Raw genomic sequence first — 21,141 nt, 5'->3', positions numbered from 1 at the left:
GTATAGAAGCCATCAGAACAGACTGGCAGACAGAAAGCCTGACAGACAGTGGTCAGGGAAGAGGAAATAACAAAAAGGAATTTCTGTATAAATCCAGCAAGACTAGTTACAAACAGGCCAAAACACAGACACTTCCCATTTAGGGTCTCACTGTTCAGAGTTCTTCTCTCTGTCCCTTATGGATGATATGGAGCACTGGGAAGAAGTATCATTTCCTTCTCATCAACTTTAATGAATACACTGATATTTATTTTCAGGTTTATTTTTTAATTTTTTTATCAACATTTTTTGCACTTGCAAGCCATTCAAAACCAATGTACAGATATTACTCATTACTGATCAGAACTTAATGGCTATAGAAGCCAGATCTCATGACAGATCCAGAAGCAAAACTATAATATCCAAAAGCCTGTCTAGGTCACTCTATCCCAACTATAGTTTGTCCAATAAAAGATATCACCCACAAAAAATCATGCCTCTGTGATTATCATTCTCCTCCTTGGTATTTCATATAAACAGGTTCAATGCATGTCTTGCATCACCACCACAACTTTCCTTTTCCTTTTATTTGACCTAGGACTCCATTTGTTCCTCCTATTTAGAGGACAGTTATTAAGCCTTGCAAATATGGGTACTCAGTTCATGGAAGTTTCTTTTATGAATCTCCAATATTCGTGACAGAAACTTTTTTCCTTTAAATGAAAGTAGAAAGAGACTCACTTTCCCTTGTGCTGAGAGCATGCTGACTGGTGTATTTTCTATGCTGAAGTCATATCTACTCTTTACCAGTTTTTATTTGCTGTAGATTCACTTTTAAATACTCTTGTTTGTCCTTTGTTTTAGGACCTTGTAAATCAGAAGCGACTGCACTAAAGTCAGGGCATTTTCAGTAAAATAAAGAGGAAAGTAAAATAAAGCATGTTTAAATGAGAAGGTAATATGCCCTAGGCCCTATAGTATATTTATAGGTATGCTGCGTACATGCACACACTGGGTACTAGGAACATTGGGTAAGAACTAGACTCTTTCTTTATAGGTTACTCTTCAGGAAACTGGCTAATTCCATTTTAGAAGTTGCATGTTCAGTCTTCTATCACTTCTATTGAGGGAACAATTCCACCAACTAATACAAGGTCTCTCAAATATTTCCTCCTCTGGCTTCCAAACCATCCCCTTGTTTGCCCTCTTCTGAGCCCACAACTCAGAATTCGTTGGTCTTGTTAGTCAATATTATTAAGTTTAATATAGCACAAGCCATGAACAAATAGTAGAGATCTCTACAAAAGTAAAAGTAGGTCTAAAATGCTCTGCAGAAAAGTACACACGTGTAATTAATGCAATGCAAACAACTCCAGTGCAGCTTCCGCTGGAGTTTATTGCTCCTGGGTGCTGTGTTTACATGTGCATCTGGGATTGTAGCACTATGAGCCAGGCCAGAGCATCCCCAACTGGCAGGTGGCCCAGAAGGGTCAGCCTGCCTGCCTGGGGCTGCTCCAACCTGGCTCAATGTGCTCTGGAGGGGCTGGCTGGAGCACAAAGGTGCTCCAGTGTGAGGCTAGCCTGCAGGTAGCCACTGCACTGAAGCACCCTCATGCCTGTAACAGGGGGCCTGCTCAGGGCTGCTTTCCCTACGGCCTGCCCACTTGTTCCTGGGCTAACTGTCCATCTTCTCGCCCACCACGCCTTGATGTTAATTGATTAATAGATGCCAGTTAAGTGGGAGGCTGCCCATTTTTTGCCCCGATGCCAGGGGGTGCTATCTGCGGCTCTTTTCCTCCCCTACACTGCAGCCCAAGTCTCGCAGATAGCATGTAGTTGTTATAATAATCACTGGCCCCCATACTGGGCCCCAGAATCCTCCTATTGAACCCCACCTGGGTTCCTCCCCTCAGGCAGCCTCTTCCGCTATCATACCAGGCAGCATAGCTCCTTGACCTGGTTCCCCTTTGGGTGTGGTCCCTCCACCGAGACCTTTGGCTCATCCAGCCCTGGCCCACCTCCAGGCCAGTTGGGACCCCAAGCCCTCGACCCTTGGGCATCCCTCGCGGTGGGCCCCCGGCCCTTTGACCCTTCTGGTCCTGGCCCCAGCACTGGCCAGTCAGGGGAAACTCAGACAGGCCTTGAGTTTATGGCCCTTTCCTCACTCTCTAAGGGTCCACCCTCTGGGCCCTCCAAACAAAGGGGTCACCCACCCAGTTGTGGGGCCTAGGGGTTAAGGCGCCCCAACCCGCCTTTCACCAGGGTGGTAACTGGCCTGGCATTTCCCGGGGGCTCCAACACCACTGAGAGCCCCACCAGGCCACCCACTCCCGGCAGGGTGCAGTTGTAGGTCGTACCCAGGACCAGGAGCCTCCTATCCATCCCCTACAGCTCCTCCATTACCTCCAAATGATATCAGCAGCCCTCTGGCCAGGCAATGTCATTGCCTGGCCTCCAACAGCAAAACTGCCCTGTTTAAATGGGCAGCCCCAGATCCAAAATGGCTGTCCTCATTAGGTACCTGGTGGCTGCCAGCTCCAGGCCCTTAAAGTGGAAGGCACCAACAGTGCCCTGCCACAATGTCCCAGCCAGCCCTGTCAGCATCTTCATGTGTTACAGCACACTAAATAATGCCACTATAGGATAGCACTTGTGTTGAAAAGTACTAACCTACAGCGGAGTTTATTAGTTTACTGCGGCCTAATAGGGCCGTGTGCATAGATGCTGAGACTTTACTGCAGGGTTAATTAGGCAACTCTGCAGTAAATGTCTTGTGTAGATGTGTCCAATGGTTTTAAACTAGTTTTAATTTTTAATTAAAAGTGTAGTGTTGTTTTACAGAACTTACGCAAGGCTCCAATTTTGCTGAGACTTGCATGTCTGAACACTGTGGAAGGTGCTATGGCACTTAAAAGTCTCGTCCTACCACTTGCATCGAAAGGAGTTTTGCCAAGGTGGTATAGGTAGGCACTAAGTTAGCAAGACTTTTGTGAACACACATGCATGCATGCACTGCAGAAATCCTATATAAGCCATTTCTGTAGGTCACATGGGCATGTGCATGTATGTGTATTCACAAAAAGTCTTGCTAATTTAGTGGCTGGCCTTACCTCCTTGGCAAAACTCCTTTTGACACACAGACATATTAGTTTAAATGTATGTGTTTAAATCTTTGGTAAATGGTAATCTTTGGTAAACCTACACGTTTGTGTGGAGAGAACCTGCATGTTCAATTAACCCAATTACTGCAGGGATTTGTGTTCAAATGATTATCTTTGTAACCACAAGAGCTACAGGCCAGTTTTCTAATGTTGGTTTAAGTTCTGCAAGTGGTTTTATGACACCCCTTACCCACATCCACCACAAAGGAGGCAGGTCTGGGACCCCACTTGGCTCATCACCACAAGTTAATAACATTAACACGTATGTAAGTGGGGTGGTGTACCTGCTGCCATGCAGGCTGGCTTTGTTCCCTTGGGAGCTCCTCAGACAGTCCTTGCCCCAAACAAATGGAACAATAGTCCTTGCCCCAAACAAATGAGTAAAGCAGAACCTTCAGCCTTTCTCCCAGTGGTAGGACAGGTCCCTCTAGCTCTGGCCCCCTCCTAAAAGCAAGTTCCAGTCTGCCTTCTGGGGTATCAAACACCTAGCCTGTGGAGCTACCCCATCCAGCCTGCTGGGATATCATTGAGCTGGGAAACTGGGGGTCATGGCTAGCAGTGGGCACAGCATACTGCAGAATCTGGGGCCTGAGGGCCCTGGTGGACATGGTCACCAGTGACAAGGGAGTGTGCACGGCAAATAGATGCCTATGTCAGATCTGGCCTGTGAGGAGCCCTGTGGTCCACATCTGGCCCAGGGCATGGGGTGAGTTTAACACCCTGGTTCTAAAGAATCCTTCTCCATAAGCAGAGAGCAAAGAGCACATCCAAGTCCACTCTACCAAGAAAGGGCACCCCCAACACAGTATCATAACTCCTAGGTTTATGAACCTAGGGGAGCCTCAACCCAACCCACAGGCACATCCAGGGTGACCACAACTTGCTCAGCACACTTAGGACACTCTAACCCACCCCTCACACTAATTCAGGGATGAGTCTCAGCTACAGCACTCTAACCAGGTTATCGGCAGTGCACCCTCAAAATATGCTTACATATTCTAGTAAGCCTGGAGGTCTATGTATTTTACAATGTTCTCATCTTTGTGGCATGAGTCTGCTTGAACACCTGGTTCACCTTTTGTCATGCCGGGTCATGGGCAACTAGGTTGAGGGCTACTTGGGAAACAAGGTGTCAAGCTGAGGAGGGAACAGAATCTAAGTATGGGCTGGGTTACAAAGCCAGGAGGTCAGCCCAAGAAGCCAAGTCAGGAAGCCAGAGGGTTGGGCAGAGTGCAGATTCTGTCAGGTCAAGTACCCAGTAGATCAAGTCAAGAGTCATATTAAGAAGCCAAAGGGTCAGATAGAATATGGAGTCTGAGGGAAAGCCAGGTTGGTAGCCAAGGGATTAGTCAGAGAGCCAGCAGAAACACAAGGCAAGGGTGAAACTGCCTTGGTAAAAGTTGAGCCCTATTACCCAGATGCTTTTTCTTCTGGATCAGGGGTTTTTATAGGAAGGGATGAAGGGTCAGCTGACCCTTGCTGCCCACTCTGGTGGCAGGGAATGGGCAGGTGGCTAGGACTTGATGGAAGGGTCTGGCCTCTTGTGTCCCACATAGAAGCTTAGCTGGGGAGGTGGCAGACAGGCCAAGTCCCTGGTCAGACACCTTTGCTTTGTTATAGCTGCAGATACCAGGTAAGCATGAGTGAGACGGTAGTCACATCATACCTTATACCACTGAGTATTATATCCTCTTATCTGAGTTTGACTTGCCCCTCAGCTGGCAATGTCAGTGGTTTGAATTTGAATTTATCAAGAAAGGGCATTTCTCCAGCACAGAACAACTTCAGTGACAGCAGGAGGAAGAAAGAGGATGGGCTTGTTAGCAGGGCATAAGCCACACACATCCTCCCATGCTGCTTTCCTTAGTCTCCCACTGCCACTTTCCCTGACTCTTGTTGGGATTGGAATCATTTCCTGTACCCTCAGCTGTCTAGCTGTTTGGATTACTGAGCAGTGTGCTTGTGCTTCTGCAGTGATGTGGTAGCTGAATGGTCCTTGGCCCGGTGTGGGAGTTTGTGTGCCAAACTCCTACTCCCTCGTGATGTCACTTTGAAGAAGGTGACCATGCTATTAGGGTGGGAATTGGAGACATTTCCCAGTTTAGACATCACCATGTTGTACTGGGAGTGAGTATGGGTTTCTGACCTGTTGAGGTTGGGCTGTGGGTGGTATTTCACATCCAGGTCAGAAGGTGGTATGTCCTGTGAGGCAGAATATGGTTCACTCTGGGACAGCAGGTAGGTGGAGGGGGCCCTGTGCTCACTAAATGCTGATTCTGCATAGTACTGGCTGCTTGTAGATGCTCCTGTCATGGACGGATGGTGCCAAGAGCTGAGAGGAGTAATGGAGAATTGGGCAGGAAATGGACTGCCTGAATCAGTGCATGCCAGTGGCTTCTGGCCAGGGGACATCACCTGGGAACTGTGCGGTGTGATCACTTCCACCGTGCTCTTGAATGTCTGCAGCACACGTTCACTTCTGTACCTCTCTTTCTTCTGCCGGGACTCCTCCCTTCTCAGCTGACACCGCTGATCTTGTACCATCTGCTTGTGTGTGTCCACTAGCCCCCTGTGAAGCAAAAGGCAGTGGGGAAGGGAGACAAAGCAAATGGGAAGTAAAAAGATGGTCACTGTGGGTGTAACCCTTCACCTGTGCTCTCAGGAAGCAAAGTCCTGTGGTGAATTTGGGCAACATGCTGCTCGTTATTCCCTAGGTATCAGGGGTGTCAAACTCATCCAGGCCAGATGAGAGGTGTGGGATCAGTCCATGGGCTGAATGAATGGTGAGTGGCTGGCTCTGCAGGCCAGATTGGACCTATGGACCCCCACTTTCCAGTCTGGGACCTGGCAGGAAGAGACCTGGCATCCTAGGTGCCTGGCTGCTGTAGGACAAGTCACAGTGCTGGGCTTCTTCCCATGGTGCTGCTGGGGCTCTAGTACCCTGGCTCTTGTCCCTTACCTAGGAGCTTGGCTACTGCCACAGGAAAGTTCCCCTCTGCCCCAGTCCAAGCTGTGGGCTGGATGATCCAGCTCTGTGGGTCAGATACAGGCCACTTGTTGACACCCCTGGCCTAAATCCATTCTCTTTCCTGGCACCAGGCAGGAGGTTCTGGGCACCAGTGAGCCTGAAGTTTTCTCTTTGATTCCTTTTCTCACACTTTGGCTCCTTTCAAAAGTGCCCACTTCTGTAAGTTTGCAGTAGGCACTGTCCCCACACATCTGAGAGAGTCTGTTTACTACAGCCTCTGCTTCTGGGCAGTGCAGTGCTTTAGGAGGTACTGGCAAATTAGTTTGAAGTTTCTGCCTGGACAGTCTCTGTAGCAGGCAGCTAACTCTCCCAAGATCGCTGTGTTTCATCAGGGTGATAGCATTATCAAAGGAGAGGTGAGATCAATCCGCTCCCATTTTACACCTGTGACTCCCACTGAGGAGGCTTCTGTGCTTTGGCCTACAGCTGGGAAGATTACAGCATTCCCATCACATACCATTTTGAGAGATTTCAAGAATTTTCTGCTGCTGCGTCAAGATGATTTTTCCACTATATGCAGAAATACGCAAACAGCAGAGACTTGAAGCCATCAGCTATATGCTAGATATTTGCCCTATCCAATGAACTGCAGATTCAGTCTTCTATTTACTTGTTCAGTGAATATTTAACTATTTAAATGTGAATAGTTTCAACAGTACAGAATGAAACAGCTTCCCCCTGTCTTGTCCCTCAGTAGCAAACAGCCAAATTTTCAGGGCACTTGCCTAATATATAGAAGTCCAAAGGTCAAATCCTTCATCTCTGTTTTAGACTGGGGCCCTGAATCTCACTCTCTCTCATTCTCAGCAAGCATCGTAATCACTGGGCTATCAGCTCTTTAAGCATAAAACTCTCTGCTCAGAAAATCCATCCTTGTTAAATCCACTGTGCAAGTTTCCATAACGTTTTGGTATCAGTCAATTGACATTGTCCTGACCAGGTCTGGAATGTGAAGCTGAAAATTTAACTTAATGAAAAGAAGCTAGAGGAAAACAAAGGCCAGTGAAAGACTCCAGAATTCCCTGTGATCTCTGCCACAACTGACCCCAAAAATTCCTAGCAATGAAAAACACTGGAATAAAAGCAATTATTTTCTCCAGGATTTCAGGTTGTTCACTCCATGCATTTGGCAGCAGTACAAGTAGTCAATTTCATGGACCCCCTGTAGAATCAGTTATAGTCGCATCCTGTAAACTTGTGGTTCTCAAAACTTTTAGACTCAAGGCTCCCCATGATTGAACCAAGGCACCCCTCAGAAAATGTCAGCTGTTAGTTTTCACTTGATTTTTACTACAGAAGAGAAATAGAACAATTCTGTTGCAAAGGGCTCAAAAGGACAAATAGGGTGTGTCCAGACAAGTGTGCACATGTGCCCCACTGAGGACAAGTAGCAGCAGTATATCCTGTGCCGCTGCTACTTGCCCCAGGGAAAAACCTGTGCCACGCACTCAGCAGGTGGGGTAGGGGAGGCTGGGAACAGCAACTGTGCTGGCTCCAGCAGCCTAACCTGGGGTGCTGGAGCCTTGCGGAGCTGCAGCTGCGGCGCTCCTGCAGCTGGGAGCGTGGAGCCTTGGCTGGCAGTTGGAGCATGGCTCTGGCCACCTAGGTTTTGGGTGGCACATGAAAACCACTGGTTTGGTCTTTTTGGCATGGGTTTTTTTTTACCATGGGAACTCCAGGGGTCAGAAAACATCCCCGTGCTGCAAAGTAGCAGCGCGGGGAATGCCTATATGTGCGGTGTGTGGTGCCGCAGATGGGTCTGTGGTGCTACATACTGTATGCCTGCGTTCATCTGGACACGGTCATACAGGTCAGAATGCTTTTAACACTATGTATGATTTCTTGAAATATCTGGGTTCATCTTGTATATCATGTTTGCACACCTTCCAATGCTAATATTATGTACAGCTGGAGTTCTGCGTCCAGTTCTGGAAGCCACACTTCAGCATTGTGAAAAAGCTTGAGGGAATCCAGAGAAGAGCCATCTGTATGATCAGAGACTTACAAGGCAAGCCATATGAGGAAAGGCTGAGGGACTTGGGTCTCTTCAGCCGAAAAAAGAGAAGGCTGAGAAGGGACTTGGTAACAGCTTACCTCTACACCAGAAGCATTGGCAACGTGTGGTGGGTGCACACAGGTACACGTGCACCCCCTAAGATTGGCTGCCACCAACGCTGCCGGTGGTGTCTGTGGGTGGTCGCCACTAGCCACCCATGCCGCCAATGCTGCCAGTGGTGTCTGTGGGCAGTTGCCGATTGGTGCTCGCTACCTTTGCCACCGAGGCCGCTACGGCTGCCTATGGACAGTCCCCGCTTGGCCTGCCCTCACCGCTGATGTCACTGTGGTGACCTGCAGGTGGTCCCCACTTGCCGCCACCACGCCCCTGCTGCCAACACTGCCGCCACTGCCTGTGGGCGGTTGCTGTGCCCCCCCATCCCCCGGAGGCACAAGGCATTTATGACCAGCTTGAGAGAGTCCAGAGAAGAGCCACATGCATGATCAGAGGTCAGGAAAACAGACCTTACAATGACAGGCTGAGAGCCATGGGGCTCTTTAGCCTGGAAAAGCACAGGCTCAGGGGTGATCTGATGGCCACCTATAAGTTTATCAGGCGTGACCACCAGGATCTGGGCGAACGTCTGTTCACCAGAGCGCCCCAAGGGATGATGAAATCGAATGGTCATAAACTGCTACAAGACCCTTTCAGGCTGGACATAAGGAAGAATTTCTTTACTGTCCGAGCCCCCAAGGTCTGGAACAGTCTGCCATCGGAGGTGGTTCAAGCACCTACATTGAACACCTTCAAAAGCAAATTGGATGCTTATCTTGCTGGGATCCTATGACCCCAGCTGACTTCCTGCCCTTTGGATGTGGGGCTGGACTCGATGACCTTCCAGCCCTAATGTCTATGAAATCTATGAAATCGGGAATACATCAAGGGCTCGGTGAATAACTGTTCACCAAGGGATCCTTGGGGAAAACCAGAATGGCCACAAACTCCTGGAAGACCATTTCAGGCTTAACACCAGGAAACACTTCTTTGTAATTAGGGTGTCCAGACCGTGGAATAAACTCCCACCAGAGATGATGCAATCACCTGCCCTGGAAATCTTCAAGAGGAGACTGAATGGTCACCTCACCCCAGTTGTCTTTCCTGCCTAGTGCAGAGGGGCTGGACCTGATGATCTTGCGAGGACCTTTCCAAACCCTTATAATCTATGAAACTATGAATCTATGTGGCACTCTGTATAGCTATAGCTTTGAAATTAGCTGACCTAATAGTTCTTTCTCACTCAGAATTTAGCTTTGATGATGATAAAAACTGGATTCAACTGCTTAGCTTATCCAGTACATTTCAAGAAAGGACATCTCAAAAAAGCATAGTTAGAGAGTTCTGAAGGGGCTGGATTTAGGCGGGGTAATGTTAATTTCAAACCTGAAGATGCAGTGTTGCAATTTGCTTATTGGATAAACCCAAGCTTGGGCAGTAACTTACTCTAATGATTTCTAACACCTTTAACCCCACAGGATAACAGCTATAAAACAATATTATGAATGGCTATATAACTAAAAAATTAGCATAAATAGAATATAAAAGAACACACACATCATAGTAACCCTCGGGAAGGACGGAACAGAAGGGTCATTGCTGTCCCATACCCCCACAGATCTCTCTTACTCCCTGTGAGAGTGAGGACCAGATCCTGACTGAGGGGCCTCCACCGGTTCTCCTTTGGGCAGCCCAGTTAAAAGACATCTGACTTCACTGATTTAACTTGACGTGCATCTTCTAACTGAGGGACTATTGATAAGTTACTAACCAAGTGGGAACTCTTGGTTAATTTCTTTATCTGTTTTATTATCACTATCAATTTTAATCTGTATTGTTATGTTGTCTGTTTATTAGCTTAACCTTTTTATTAACTATTATATGTGCAAACTATATCTTTTGTTGTCATAAGTAAAATTTATTCTTTTTTATAAGTAAAACTTGCCATTGTTTTCCTTTCCAACATCACCTCCTCGATCCCAAGCCAAAAAGCCCAGTGGCTAATAAAGTTGTAGTGCTTAGTCAGTCTGCAACTAAATTGATATACTCACAGTGCCCAGCTGGCCTGTGATACCCATGATACCACAATTACACTGCCTCTGTAAAGCAAGGTAGCTTGTTAAGCGCTAGCTTGGGTACCTCAACATGGAACCGCAGTCTGCAGCTAAAATGTCCCCTTAGTGATATGTTAACCAAATGATCTACTTTGCTGTTTTCATCCTTCTCCATCAGTCACATTCTCAGGCTCCCAACTATGCTGGCTGCTTGTTTCTGATTTATCGTCTGTTTTTGTCCATTATTGTTGTTGCTGTTATTAGAGGTGCCACTGACCAGCACTGTGCCCTGGGTGGTGACGGCGCACAGAGTAGAAGCAGCAGCTAGAGGTTTGCTGCCAGAGTGGGGATGTTACCTCCTACTTTGCTGCTAACTTGAGTTGAGTAGCCTTTCACACACTGATTTTTGGCAGCCAAAAAAAAGTTACACCTTGCCCTCTCAGCAATGGACCACCATCCACTGATCCTATACAATGTGCTACTGCTGGTGCTCTGCCCTCCCTACTGCTGGAGCCAGTGCAGGAAAGGTGCAGAGTGGAGGTATGGGGGGGGGGGGCGTGTTCAAATACTCCCCCCCCATTTTGGTACCCCTTCTTTAGGCAGCACTCAGGCCTCATGCCACACTTACCCACCTCGTGTTATGGTGTTATTACTCAATTAACAACCACTATACGCCTGGTACTTTTCAAACATAGAGGAGGACACAGTCCCTATCCTGAAGAGTGTACAATCTTGCAAATCCAAAATCACTAAGTAGCTGAAGAAATTTATGATATAAAGCAGAGACATGATGATGAAATGATGGTCGCAGCCTATTACCTACACGCTTGCTATTGTTGTAAATTAAACACACTAAGCTTCGCTCTTTCTCTTTGTTTTCTCAGCCACCTGTCCACTCACTCTACACAACAATGTCCAGATTCAGTTTCAGGGCCTTGACATCACTTTTTCCAAGGACTCAGCCCTTTGCCACAACAGAACAACGTTGGCCACCTCAGTCTTCCCTGACCATTCCTCCGCTACCATCAGCACTTCTCAAGCTCCTAGTTTAAATGATTCCATATCCCTCCCCCTCCCCTGCTGGAATTAGACTTGGAGCTTGAGAAATGCTGATGGTAGCAGAGGAACGGTCAGGTCAGACTGAAGCGACTGCTTGCAAAGGTACCTTTGTCCTGTGAAATGAAGGACAGAATTTACTGGAGGAAGGGCAGGCTGAGATCACAGAGGTCAGTGGTGGAAAACTAAGTATTTTATTGCGCTGAACATAATCTTACGAGAGAGGGTACAGGGCTACTGGGCTGAGTATCTTAATGCTACTAAACTAATACTTGGAGACAGATCACATGCTGAATTAGTATAATTGTTGCCCTTATAGCATGTGCTTTAATGCACAGGGAATTGTGAGGGAATAAGTATGATCAGTCTTAACTCTACTTAATGATTTTTGTGTATGGGAATTTTGCATGTGTGGCATGGCAGGAAGTGTGACTGTGTGGATCGTGCATCAAAACCCATTATGCCTTTACCTGCACATCTGAGAGGGGCCCAAGATTTGTCAGCGATGCAGTAATTCCCCAAACATCCAAAAGAGCATATCTTCTGACTCTACTAATTTTGCAAGGTATTATCTGTTTCTCAGTAACCATGGTTACAAAGCTTCCAGTACTATTTGATGAATGTTTAAACCTGTTTGTCATGTTAAGGACATACGTCAGCAATGTTAGACCTGTTATGGATTTCCTTCCATTCCTCTCATTCTAGGATATATTTCTCCTTGTAACCCATATTTATTTTAATTATTTGGGCAGCATTAACTAGGGTTTCTCCTCTCTTCAATCCTTCCTTTATGGACCCTGAATCAAGGCTATTGAGATAAAGCTGATGGTCTGCACAGTTCTTCATTCAGACCTTGATCATGCCGCACCAGAACAGGGACAAGAGCAGTATATAATGCAGGGGTGGGCAAAATCCAGCTCACAGGCCAGATCCGGCCCGCCAAGCACTTCCCTCTGGCTCACGGAGCCCCTTCAAAACTCACGTAATGGCGGCTGCCTCTCTAAAAGCCTCTGGCGGCACGAGTCGCCGGCTGCAGCACCTCAGGCTGCTTCCTTGGGTTCTGGTCGGGAGGCAGCCAACCCCGACCTCAGCCTGCCTCAGGCCCAGGCCACGTTTGCAGCTTGAGAGGAGTGGGGGCGCTGGGCCAGAGCCTGTGGCGCGGTGAGGGGACAGTGGCTGGGCCGGGTTGTGCTTTGCTGCACGGGACTGGAAAGGGCCCTGCCCTGCAGGTAAGGCCAGGAAAGCGGCTGCATGCCGTGCTGTGTCACTTGGGCTGCGCGGGGTCAGGCTGCACCGGCACTGGGGAGGGGAAGCACCAACTGGGCCACAACTCCAGCCCAGTCAGCACCAGGGAGGAGGGGTGGCGACGAAGCGGGTGCTGCTTGGGACAGGACGGGCCCGGCCGGAGCAGCAGGGGCTCAGCGGCATTTCCCCCCTACCTGCGCCGGTCAGTCCCGAGCGGCACACGGCTCCGCCGCCGCTTCTGCTGGCCGGTGCCGACTCCGCCGGGCTCACCCGGTCCCCAGCAGCACGTGGGAAGCTGGCTTCGGCCGCATGCTGCTGGGGAGGGAGGGGCCCCGCTGTGTCTGCACCGGCCAAGAAAGGCGGCATGCAGCTGGGGAAGGGAGGAGCCCGGCCGGGTCTGCACCGGCTAGCAGAAGCCGCAGCGGAGCTGTGTGCTGCTCAGGACTGGCCAGTGCAGGTAGGGAGAAAGTGCAGCTGAGCCCCTGCCGCTCCGGCCGGGCTCGTCCCATCCCGAGCAGCACATGGCTCCACCGCTACTTCTGCGGACTGGTGTAGACCCGGCCGGGTTCCTCCCGTCCCCAGCAGCACGTGGGAAGCAGACTTCAACTGCATGCCGCTGTTTCTGGCCGGTGCAGACTCGGCTGGATCTGTCCCATCCGGAACAGCATGTGGCTGAAGGCAGCTTCTCACGTGCTGCTGGGATGGGGCAAGCCTGACTGGATTGGCACTGGCCAGCAAAAGCGGCGGTGGCGGAGCCTCCTCCTTTCGGGACCAGCCGGCACAGGTAGGGGGACGTTCTCGGGAAGGTCTTATGCTCCTGAAACCCCACTGCTGGGGCAGGATGTTAGAGGGGTCACAAGCCCTTGCTACCTGGTAAGTTGCGCAAGGGGAGGGACTTCTGGCGACAAAGGTCAGGGGGCGGGACTTCCGGTCCCAAGATGGCGACTAGGGGTGGGGTACCTGAAGGGGCGGGGTTACCCGTGCAGCTCTCGATAAAACTCATCAAGCGGCCCTCCGCCCGAAATAATTGTCCGCCCCGATATAATGTCACCCAACTTGTGCCTGAAAACCCTACCCCTTCCTGTGTGGGAATAAGTTCAGGACTCAGCCTGTGGAACAAGATATACTGTACAGGGCCTCCCACTGGACTATCCTCTCCTCCTAGCCAACAGGACCATATCACCGCATTCACAAATCTGGCCTGGATGAGTAAGCAAGAGTAAACTTTAATTTTTACATCCAATATTTCTGACTATCAACCCCCCCTAGATCCTTTACTGCCTCAAGCCAAGGTTCACTTCATCTTATCTTTCTTCCAGCACTTCTCCTTTTATCTTTAACCAGCTGATCTGTCTCCTGGCTTCTCCCTAGGGCTCTTCCTCCTCTTCTTTAGGCTTCTGTGCTGGCTTCTGCTCTTTTAAATAACTAATTTAAAAGGTGAAGGAAGAAATAACTGTGATATAAGGATAGTATAACAAGCCTCTCTCCTTCTCTCTAATGACTCAGAGTTGGTATGAGGGCCAGGAAGAAATTCTTGAGATGGGAACATCCTATACTAAAAAGATCATAATGCCCCTGGCCCTACTTCTCTCATGTATAGATGTGAGAGTAACACTTATGGCACAGGCAATAGCAGTGATGCAGACCCAGCCAGGTAAAGAATGAAATCTCTTTTCTCATTGTTGTCCATCAGCTCAATAACAGCAACAGGACCAGATGAACCCTTTCCACTCATCAACTCTTCATGGTCTAATAATTACCAAGGTAATTCAACTACAACTTCTCAGTTTATGTCTATATCACCCAAGATTTGCAGGTGGTCTCCCCTCCAAAGACTAGCAAGACTTGGAAATTCTTAGCTTCCAATAACAGACAAGAGCAGACACATTCAGTCCAGCATGGCCAAAAGCCAAGGGATAGATTAATATTTGAAAAATAGATCCATTCACTTCAGACTTCAACTCTAGGCTTCCACATGGAATATTTTAAATCCATGGAAGTCTGAGAGATGGGTAGTCAAGGAAAATTATCAGGGTTTTGAGCTCATAACTCACATATAAAACCCAACTGCAAATCTAGGAGCAGTTCTTTTTCCTTTGATATGTGACTTGTCCTATAACTCCTAACAGCTTTATCTGTTTAGTTTAATTGCTTTTCACTTCCACATTACTGCTGTAGGACTAGAGTAAACATGTTTTGCTGCTGTGAGATACATGCTCCTAGAAGTATCTTGTGGTGGGGGAAGAGAAAAATACAGACTTTCTGGCCAGATGCAGGAGGGCGCCTGAACCTATTATAGGTAACCTCAGCTCCAGGCTACTCAGAAAGGTTGTTTGTATTCATATTACAGAGTCAGATGGCTCCTACAGTCACAAAACCCAAGTGTTCTGGTCCTGTCATCACATACTAAACTAGGATAGGTTCATTGATACAAACTGAGCCAAATAAAGTGAAAACAGGATGAGAGGGGAAGGAGGCACTTTCCTCACCTGTAGTCTACCACCCCTGTCCGATTCCCATCCAACTTCTGCACCAGCTCCCTAATCTGGGCTCGATCAAGGAGGATGCTTGATTGCTGTGAAAAGATACGAGAAAGGAAATTTGTGGTCATCACCACTCTGTGGCTGCCTGGGGCTGTGACATGAGTAGTTCTAGAAATCCTGGAAATGGCACAGAGGTTACCTTTTACCAAGCTGTATGAGAGCTGTTCACAGTTTAATCACTAGGCAAGTGACCTGGAGTACCTGCAAAGGGATGGAAGAATTTCACAGAATAACAGAATCTACCCTATTAAATGGAGTTATTTGGACACCCATTGCTTGCTAGGTTATCCACAAGTTAAGGTGCTAGTATGTTCACAGGTCCCTGTTGAGCCAGTCACCAGAGTTAGGGTCAAAACTCAAGTGGCTCTTCTCTGTCCTATAGCACCAAGGAGGAGTCATCTGTTAGGATCCAACAGACATATCCCACACAACCAGTTTCCTTTCATCTTCTATATTTCTCTTAAATACCTAGAAGAAGCAGGGGTGGGAGGGGGAGGAGTTGACCTGGATTTGCATGGTTACCAGGTTATTCCAAAGTAGATCTGCAGGTATTTGCGCCGTCCACAGCAGATACCTGGTTGCTTGGTATTTTCTTTGGGTTCCATGCAAGAGTTAGTTTTTCTCATGGCACATGTTGATGTAACCTGGTGCTTTGAGCTTCCACACAGTGGGTGTGTCTACACGTTGCCCCACATCACCATAGCAACTCATTACATCACTGTGTGGTGCGTTGTGGTGATGTAGTGATCAAGTGAGTCAACACATGATTGGGAGCTACTTCACCATAGTGGTGCGCTTCCCAATTTTAGCACACTGCTATGGCAAAGTAGCAGTGAAACCTAACCGTGTGCCACATATATGACACAGTATAGGTGGTTACTGCACCATGCCTTCCAAAAGGAAGTACTAAAATATGGTGCCGTAGCAACATCACTGTACAGTGGATGTGCCCAGTAGGACTCAAGGGGTGCATTTACATGTGCAAATGCTGCTTGATGGGTTTACTCCAGATTTACTCTGGAGTAAACCCATCCTGGGCAAGCATCTCCCATTTGGGAGCAGATTTGCTGCTCCTGGCAGCAGTCTGCTCCTACCCACTCTGGTGCTGTACCAGCCCCCTGCAGCAGTCAGGAGGAGCTCTAGGCTCCCCCTGGGTGCTAGCTCATGGTCTGGCAGGGAGCTAACAGCAGAGAGCTGTCTCCTAGTGGGGGCTGAGAGATTGCTCCCTGCTCTGGGGAGCTGCCTGCTGTTGGGGCAGGCTCCTGGCCCTGGTTCCCTGATCAGGGGCTGGGGGCTTGGAAAGAGTTGCAGGGCAGGCAGGTCTCAGCCCCCTGGTCCGATCCACCAGTGGGGCAGCTAGCAGTGAGCCCCTGGCTGGGTGGTGGGACTAACTGCTACCTGCTTCATCAGTGGATAGGGCCAGGGGGCTGGAACCTGCCTCACCTGCAGCTCTTTCCAAGCTCCCGGCCCCTGATTGGGGAACCAGGGCCAGGAGACTGCCCCAGCATCAGGCAGCTCCCTGGGACCTGCTGGGACCTGCCCTTCCCTCACAGCTGTTTCCAAGCCCCGTGCCATGACTGCCTGATCAAGACACAGGGCTGAGAAAGAGCTGCAGGGTTGGGACCTGCTCCTGACCAGGACAGTTCCCAACCAACCCCGGGCTGTGTGGGGAAGTCTGCATGTGCTCCAGGTTGCCTTTGCAGACTTCCCTATGCAGCCTGGAGTTGGCTGGGAGCTGTTCTGGTCTGGGGCAGGTCCCAGCCAATTCCAGGCTGGGTGGGGAACTCTCTTCATGCAGGGAGCTCCCTGCCCCTGCTCCACAATTGCAGAGTTGGGGCTGGGAGATTGCGATTGTGGAGCTGGGCCAGGGAGCAATTACAGAGCAGGGGCAGGGAACAGTCTCCCAGCTCCCACCCCACGATTCCAATCACAGAGTGGGGGCAGGAAACAATCTCCCAGCTTCTGCTCTGCGATCTTGAAGCATGGGGCTGGGAGCGCCCTACTGGTGGGCATGGAGACATAGGCCCTGCCCAGGGTCTGGTGGCAGAGCCCACCCTGAGAGCAAACAGCTTCTAGGGGCAGAGAGAAATCTTATGCTCCCCCTGCACATGCCCTACTGCACATTAATTACTTGGCAGTTAATTTGGTACTTGCATTGCAGGTAGCAGATTAACTGCCTAGTAGAGCAAATTACTGCACAGTAAGGGTCTGCATGTGTAGACATTGATGCTTACTATGCAGTAATTTGTTCTACTGCACAGTAAATCATCTCATGTAGACATGCCCAGCCAGTACTAGATGGGGGCATCAGTAGTGGGAGCCTCATCATAGCAATACCCTACCTGGGAAACATTACAGGACACTCTTTCTGAAGCTCACCTGCATCATGGCTTTCCGGAACTCTGCCACTGGGATCTTCATGCTTCCGTCTTTGTCCATGGTCCTAAAGAAATCCAGGAGTCGCAGCTTGCGCTCATTCAAGTAGTTCTGAGAAGCAGAGAAACAGATAAAACAAAATTGTAACCATGTACTGAAATAGTGCAACTTTCTCCTCCATTTCCCAGGCTTGTCCCTGGTGGTCTGTCTAGGTACCTCTATGGCACTTATCAGAGTGGTGCCTAAGAACTAAAATCAATGCACTGTGCTGATATTCAGGCAAAATTTCCCTTTGCTCAAGTTTATCCCACTCCTGTTAGTTAGACTCCATTGGAAGAACTCTAAACAGTGCTTCTACCTCACATTTTTTCCTTCACATGCTTGTACATTGTTATGAGCCCATGCAAGCCATCATTCTTTGACCGAACTGTATATGCTCAGTTCTTTGGATCTTTCTTTTTAGCCCAGTCTCTCACTTAAGATGTCTCATCATTTTTGTGGCTTTTCCCTAACTTCCTTTTGCTGTGTCAGTGTATGTCTACAGAAGAGTCACTTTTGTGACTGCAGCTCCCAGAAGCCTGTCCTACCTAACCTGTGTCGCCACACCAGCCCAAAGCTAACCGCCCAGTTATTTAGTCAGATTCATACCAAGCCACAAATACAGCATTGCAAAGGCCACTGGCTAGTACTTTGCTAAGCAGCATGGGAATGCCATCAGATTGGTTGGAGCTTAAAAGAATTATATTGCCAAGTCTGATTTCCTGGCTGCCTGGTTCCAACAAGGGGAATGGTGCCATCTGCTGTTATTAGTAGAAATTACAGGCTTTGGAAATAACTGAGTAGTTGATGCTTCAGATAACACCAGTATTTGCTGATAATATGTATAATGGAATTTTTACAGGGAACATTTCAACTTGAAGATAGATCTGGGCTGACAACCATGAGTTATATGGAAGTTAACTAGAGTTGTAGGGTTTGTGATGCTGAACATCGATTCATAAGGAGCTGAACTGATATCCATCAACTTGTTTCATACAGTTCAACAAACATCACTCTGATTGAAATGGCAGGTGGTACTCTCAAGAGAATATAGCATAGAACTGGAAAACAGGAGAGCTGGGTCATATTCCCACTTCTTCAGCTGGCTGGTTGAAAATGGGCATATCACTTAGCATCTTTTTATCTCAGTTTCCTCATATGTAACATAGAGTGAATAATGACCTACTGTTACAAAATGCCTTGAGATCTTTGTATGAAAGATGTAATATTATACAAAGGCACAGAAATAGTATTGCTACTAATGACTTTTAATCACTATTTACCTGAAAGAGATTCAAACCATCAATCTAGATGTTAAAAAAAAATATTTCTGTACACCATTTGAAATTTCTAATCCTCAGATGATATTTTTCCCCGCAAAATGAGAGGGATTTGTTGATATAGAGTATTCCATTTTTCCACAAGACAGATGGAGATTGTATGCTCCCTTCAAGAGAGTGCTGAATTTTCTGCTCAAAAGAGAATTCATCTCCCTTTGCAGTACCTTGGAGCATATATACTGACTCCCAAGTAAGGACCCAAAGCAAACTGCTCACCTGAATCAGCTTCATTGGGTCTGGGCGCTGTTCTGGCTTTTTGGAGATATATCCTCCTACCCCACCATAGATGACATCTAGCTCAGGGTGCCCCTGACATACTGCATCCAGCAGGTTGAGGAAGTTTTCATTCACCAGTACATTCTAAGGCAGGGAATAAAGGACACTGCATCAGTGCAGGCACCCAGCCCATCTAGACCCTTTTATGAAAGCAAGTACTGTCCTGTAATAATGTATCCCATCTCATGTCAATATTAACCAGTCTCTCCTAAGCTTCTTCCTTATTTTCTTTTGTCCTAGCACTTTACTTTAGTGGGTCCCACTGCAGGTCTCAAGAGTCTTCAGTACTTCAGTCTGAGCATACATTTTCTTACCTTTTTCTCAACTCCCACCATATTTTTGCTCATTTAAACCAAGCCACAATCAAATTTATTTCACACAGGACAAATGTGTGATAAGCTGCAGTACAGTTGCCTCCTTGCTGGGCTGTTCAGTCACCAGAAGAGACTTAAGACATGGTTTCCTTTTCCACTTAGTTAATATATGTACCCTGCTCGTTTTGGCATGGCTTTCTGTAGAAGAGAGCATCTTAAAACCATTCTGTAAGTACTGTGAGAAGGGTTGCTATCTCCAATAATGTATCTTTATGAACCACTGAAGATAGTCAAGAAAATCTGGGAAATGTCTGAATTTCTACCCAACACCTAACACGGTTAGCACTTTTTGTAAAACTCTGCTTCATTGTATAGTGCTATGGAAAGTTTCCAGATGCACAACTCCTGAAGACTAATAAGAGTATATCTATATCACATACCCAATGCATCCAGCAGTGACTCTCCCAAGTCACATCCTACCTGCTTTGTGAAATGCATTAGTGAAACTATGGTGCCCTACCGCTTTCCTTGGGGACTCCCCCACAGTGGCTTCACCAATGACCTTTAGGTTTGATGCCTGCAAGTGGGAGAGGTGGGTGGGGTATACTCAAGGGGCTTCCTGCCTCAGACCTGCTGGGGATGTGCTATAGGCTGCCTGGAGAGTTTGGTGTTTGGAGGGGCTGAGCATCTACAGCTGTTATCAGTTTGAAATAGAGTTGCGGGGGGTGATGATGACGCTCACCACTTTTGAAAATCAAGCAGAAGCCCTTTGTCCCCAGGGTAGATACAGTGTGGACGGTGATAAGACAATATTCTGGTTTATATTGGTTTTTGTTCATATTGTTTTGTGTTGTTACCTATAGACCATCTCCTTTTATATCAGTATTGATACAAAAAGTATTATTTAACAGAATTATTCTAGTTTTCTCTGTTGGGTTATTACAAGCTTGCTTTTTCCATTACTGACATTTTAAAGAGATACTTATAATTCTATTCATAAACTTGATACCTGGAGAAAATATGATTGCTCAAATGCTTGTGTTAGTTGCTTATTTAATTATCTGAAATGTCAAGCTAGTTAAGGAAGTGCTTGAAGGCCTCTGCTTTCTATCAGCGTGACAGATTTCCAAAGTGTTGTGGAAGATGAAACCATATTTATTATCCAAGATATGGTTATTGGTTACAAGGATTTTGAAATACAGTTTTATAACTTCTGCTTTGCTTAAGCATTTTATATTGTTTTCCTTTACACTGTATTTTGTGACTTGTACGTGTGGTAGCTTGAGATTCATGCCTGCATAAAAATCTTCGAAAAGAGTCTTTAATTGCCAGTTGTAAATTCTATAAATAATAGATTATGTACAAGAATGTATGGAGTAGTAATGCTTAGGATGTGTTGTCAGAAGCAATAAAAATGGACTGTTTGTACCCTTACTTTGCAATGAAAAAAGGTTTTGGTTTTAAACTCGCATTTCTAGAAAACAAATGATAGGAAAACTTCTTTTATAGACATTCTGAAGTATTCATTCTTTAAGTGGTAAGAAGACTGTTTATGGGTGGAAAATATATGGAAAGCTTTTGATTATATCTAAGTACATGTTTTTTCTTAAAAATGAAAACCTGGGTTTATTTCTTAAATGCTTAAAATAGCATAAGATTATTTTGACAGGTATATTTGCA

At 47.3% G+C, this 21,141-nt stretch overlaps 1 protein-coding gene across 1 annotated transcript in view; it reads right to left on the bottom strand.

Moving 5' to 3' along the window:
* Positions 1–253: 253 nt before the first annotated feature.
* LRRC74A (leucine rich repeat containing 74A) overlaps positions 254–21,141 on the bottom strand; it is a 50,481-nt gene continuing 29,593 nt past the window's right edge. The window contains exons 11-14 of the mRNA XM_090034653.1: positions 19,088–19,231; positions 17,496–17,603; positions 15,063–15,148; positions 254–5,709 (exon numbers count right to left, since the gene is read on the bottom strand). Coding sequence (XP_089890779.1) covers positions 5,085–5,709; positions 15,063–15,148; positions 17,496–17,603; positions 19,088–19,231 — 963 coding nt within the window. The 3' untranslated portion in view covers positions 254–5,084. The remainder of the gene's footprint in view (positions 5,710–15,062; positions 15,149–17,495; positions 17,604–19,087; positions 19,232–21,141) is intronic.

This window comes from Crocodylus siamensis, chromosome 2 (genome assembly GCF_052110815.1).
Source record: "Crocodylus siamensis isolate JL-2025a chromosome 2, ASM5211081v1, whole genome shotgun sequence".
Classification (NCBI taxonomy): Eukaryota; Metazoa; Chordata; order Crocodylia; family Crocodylidae; genus Crocodylus; species Crocodylus siamensis.
The sequence above is the reverse complement of the archived record's forward strand: the minus strand, read 5'-3'. Positions and strand labels throughout refer to the sequence as shown.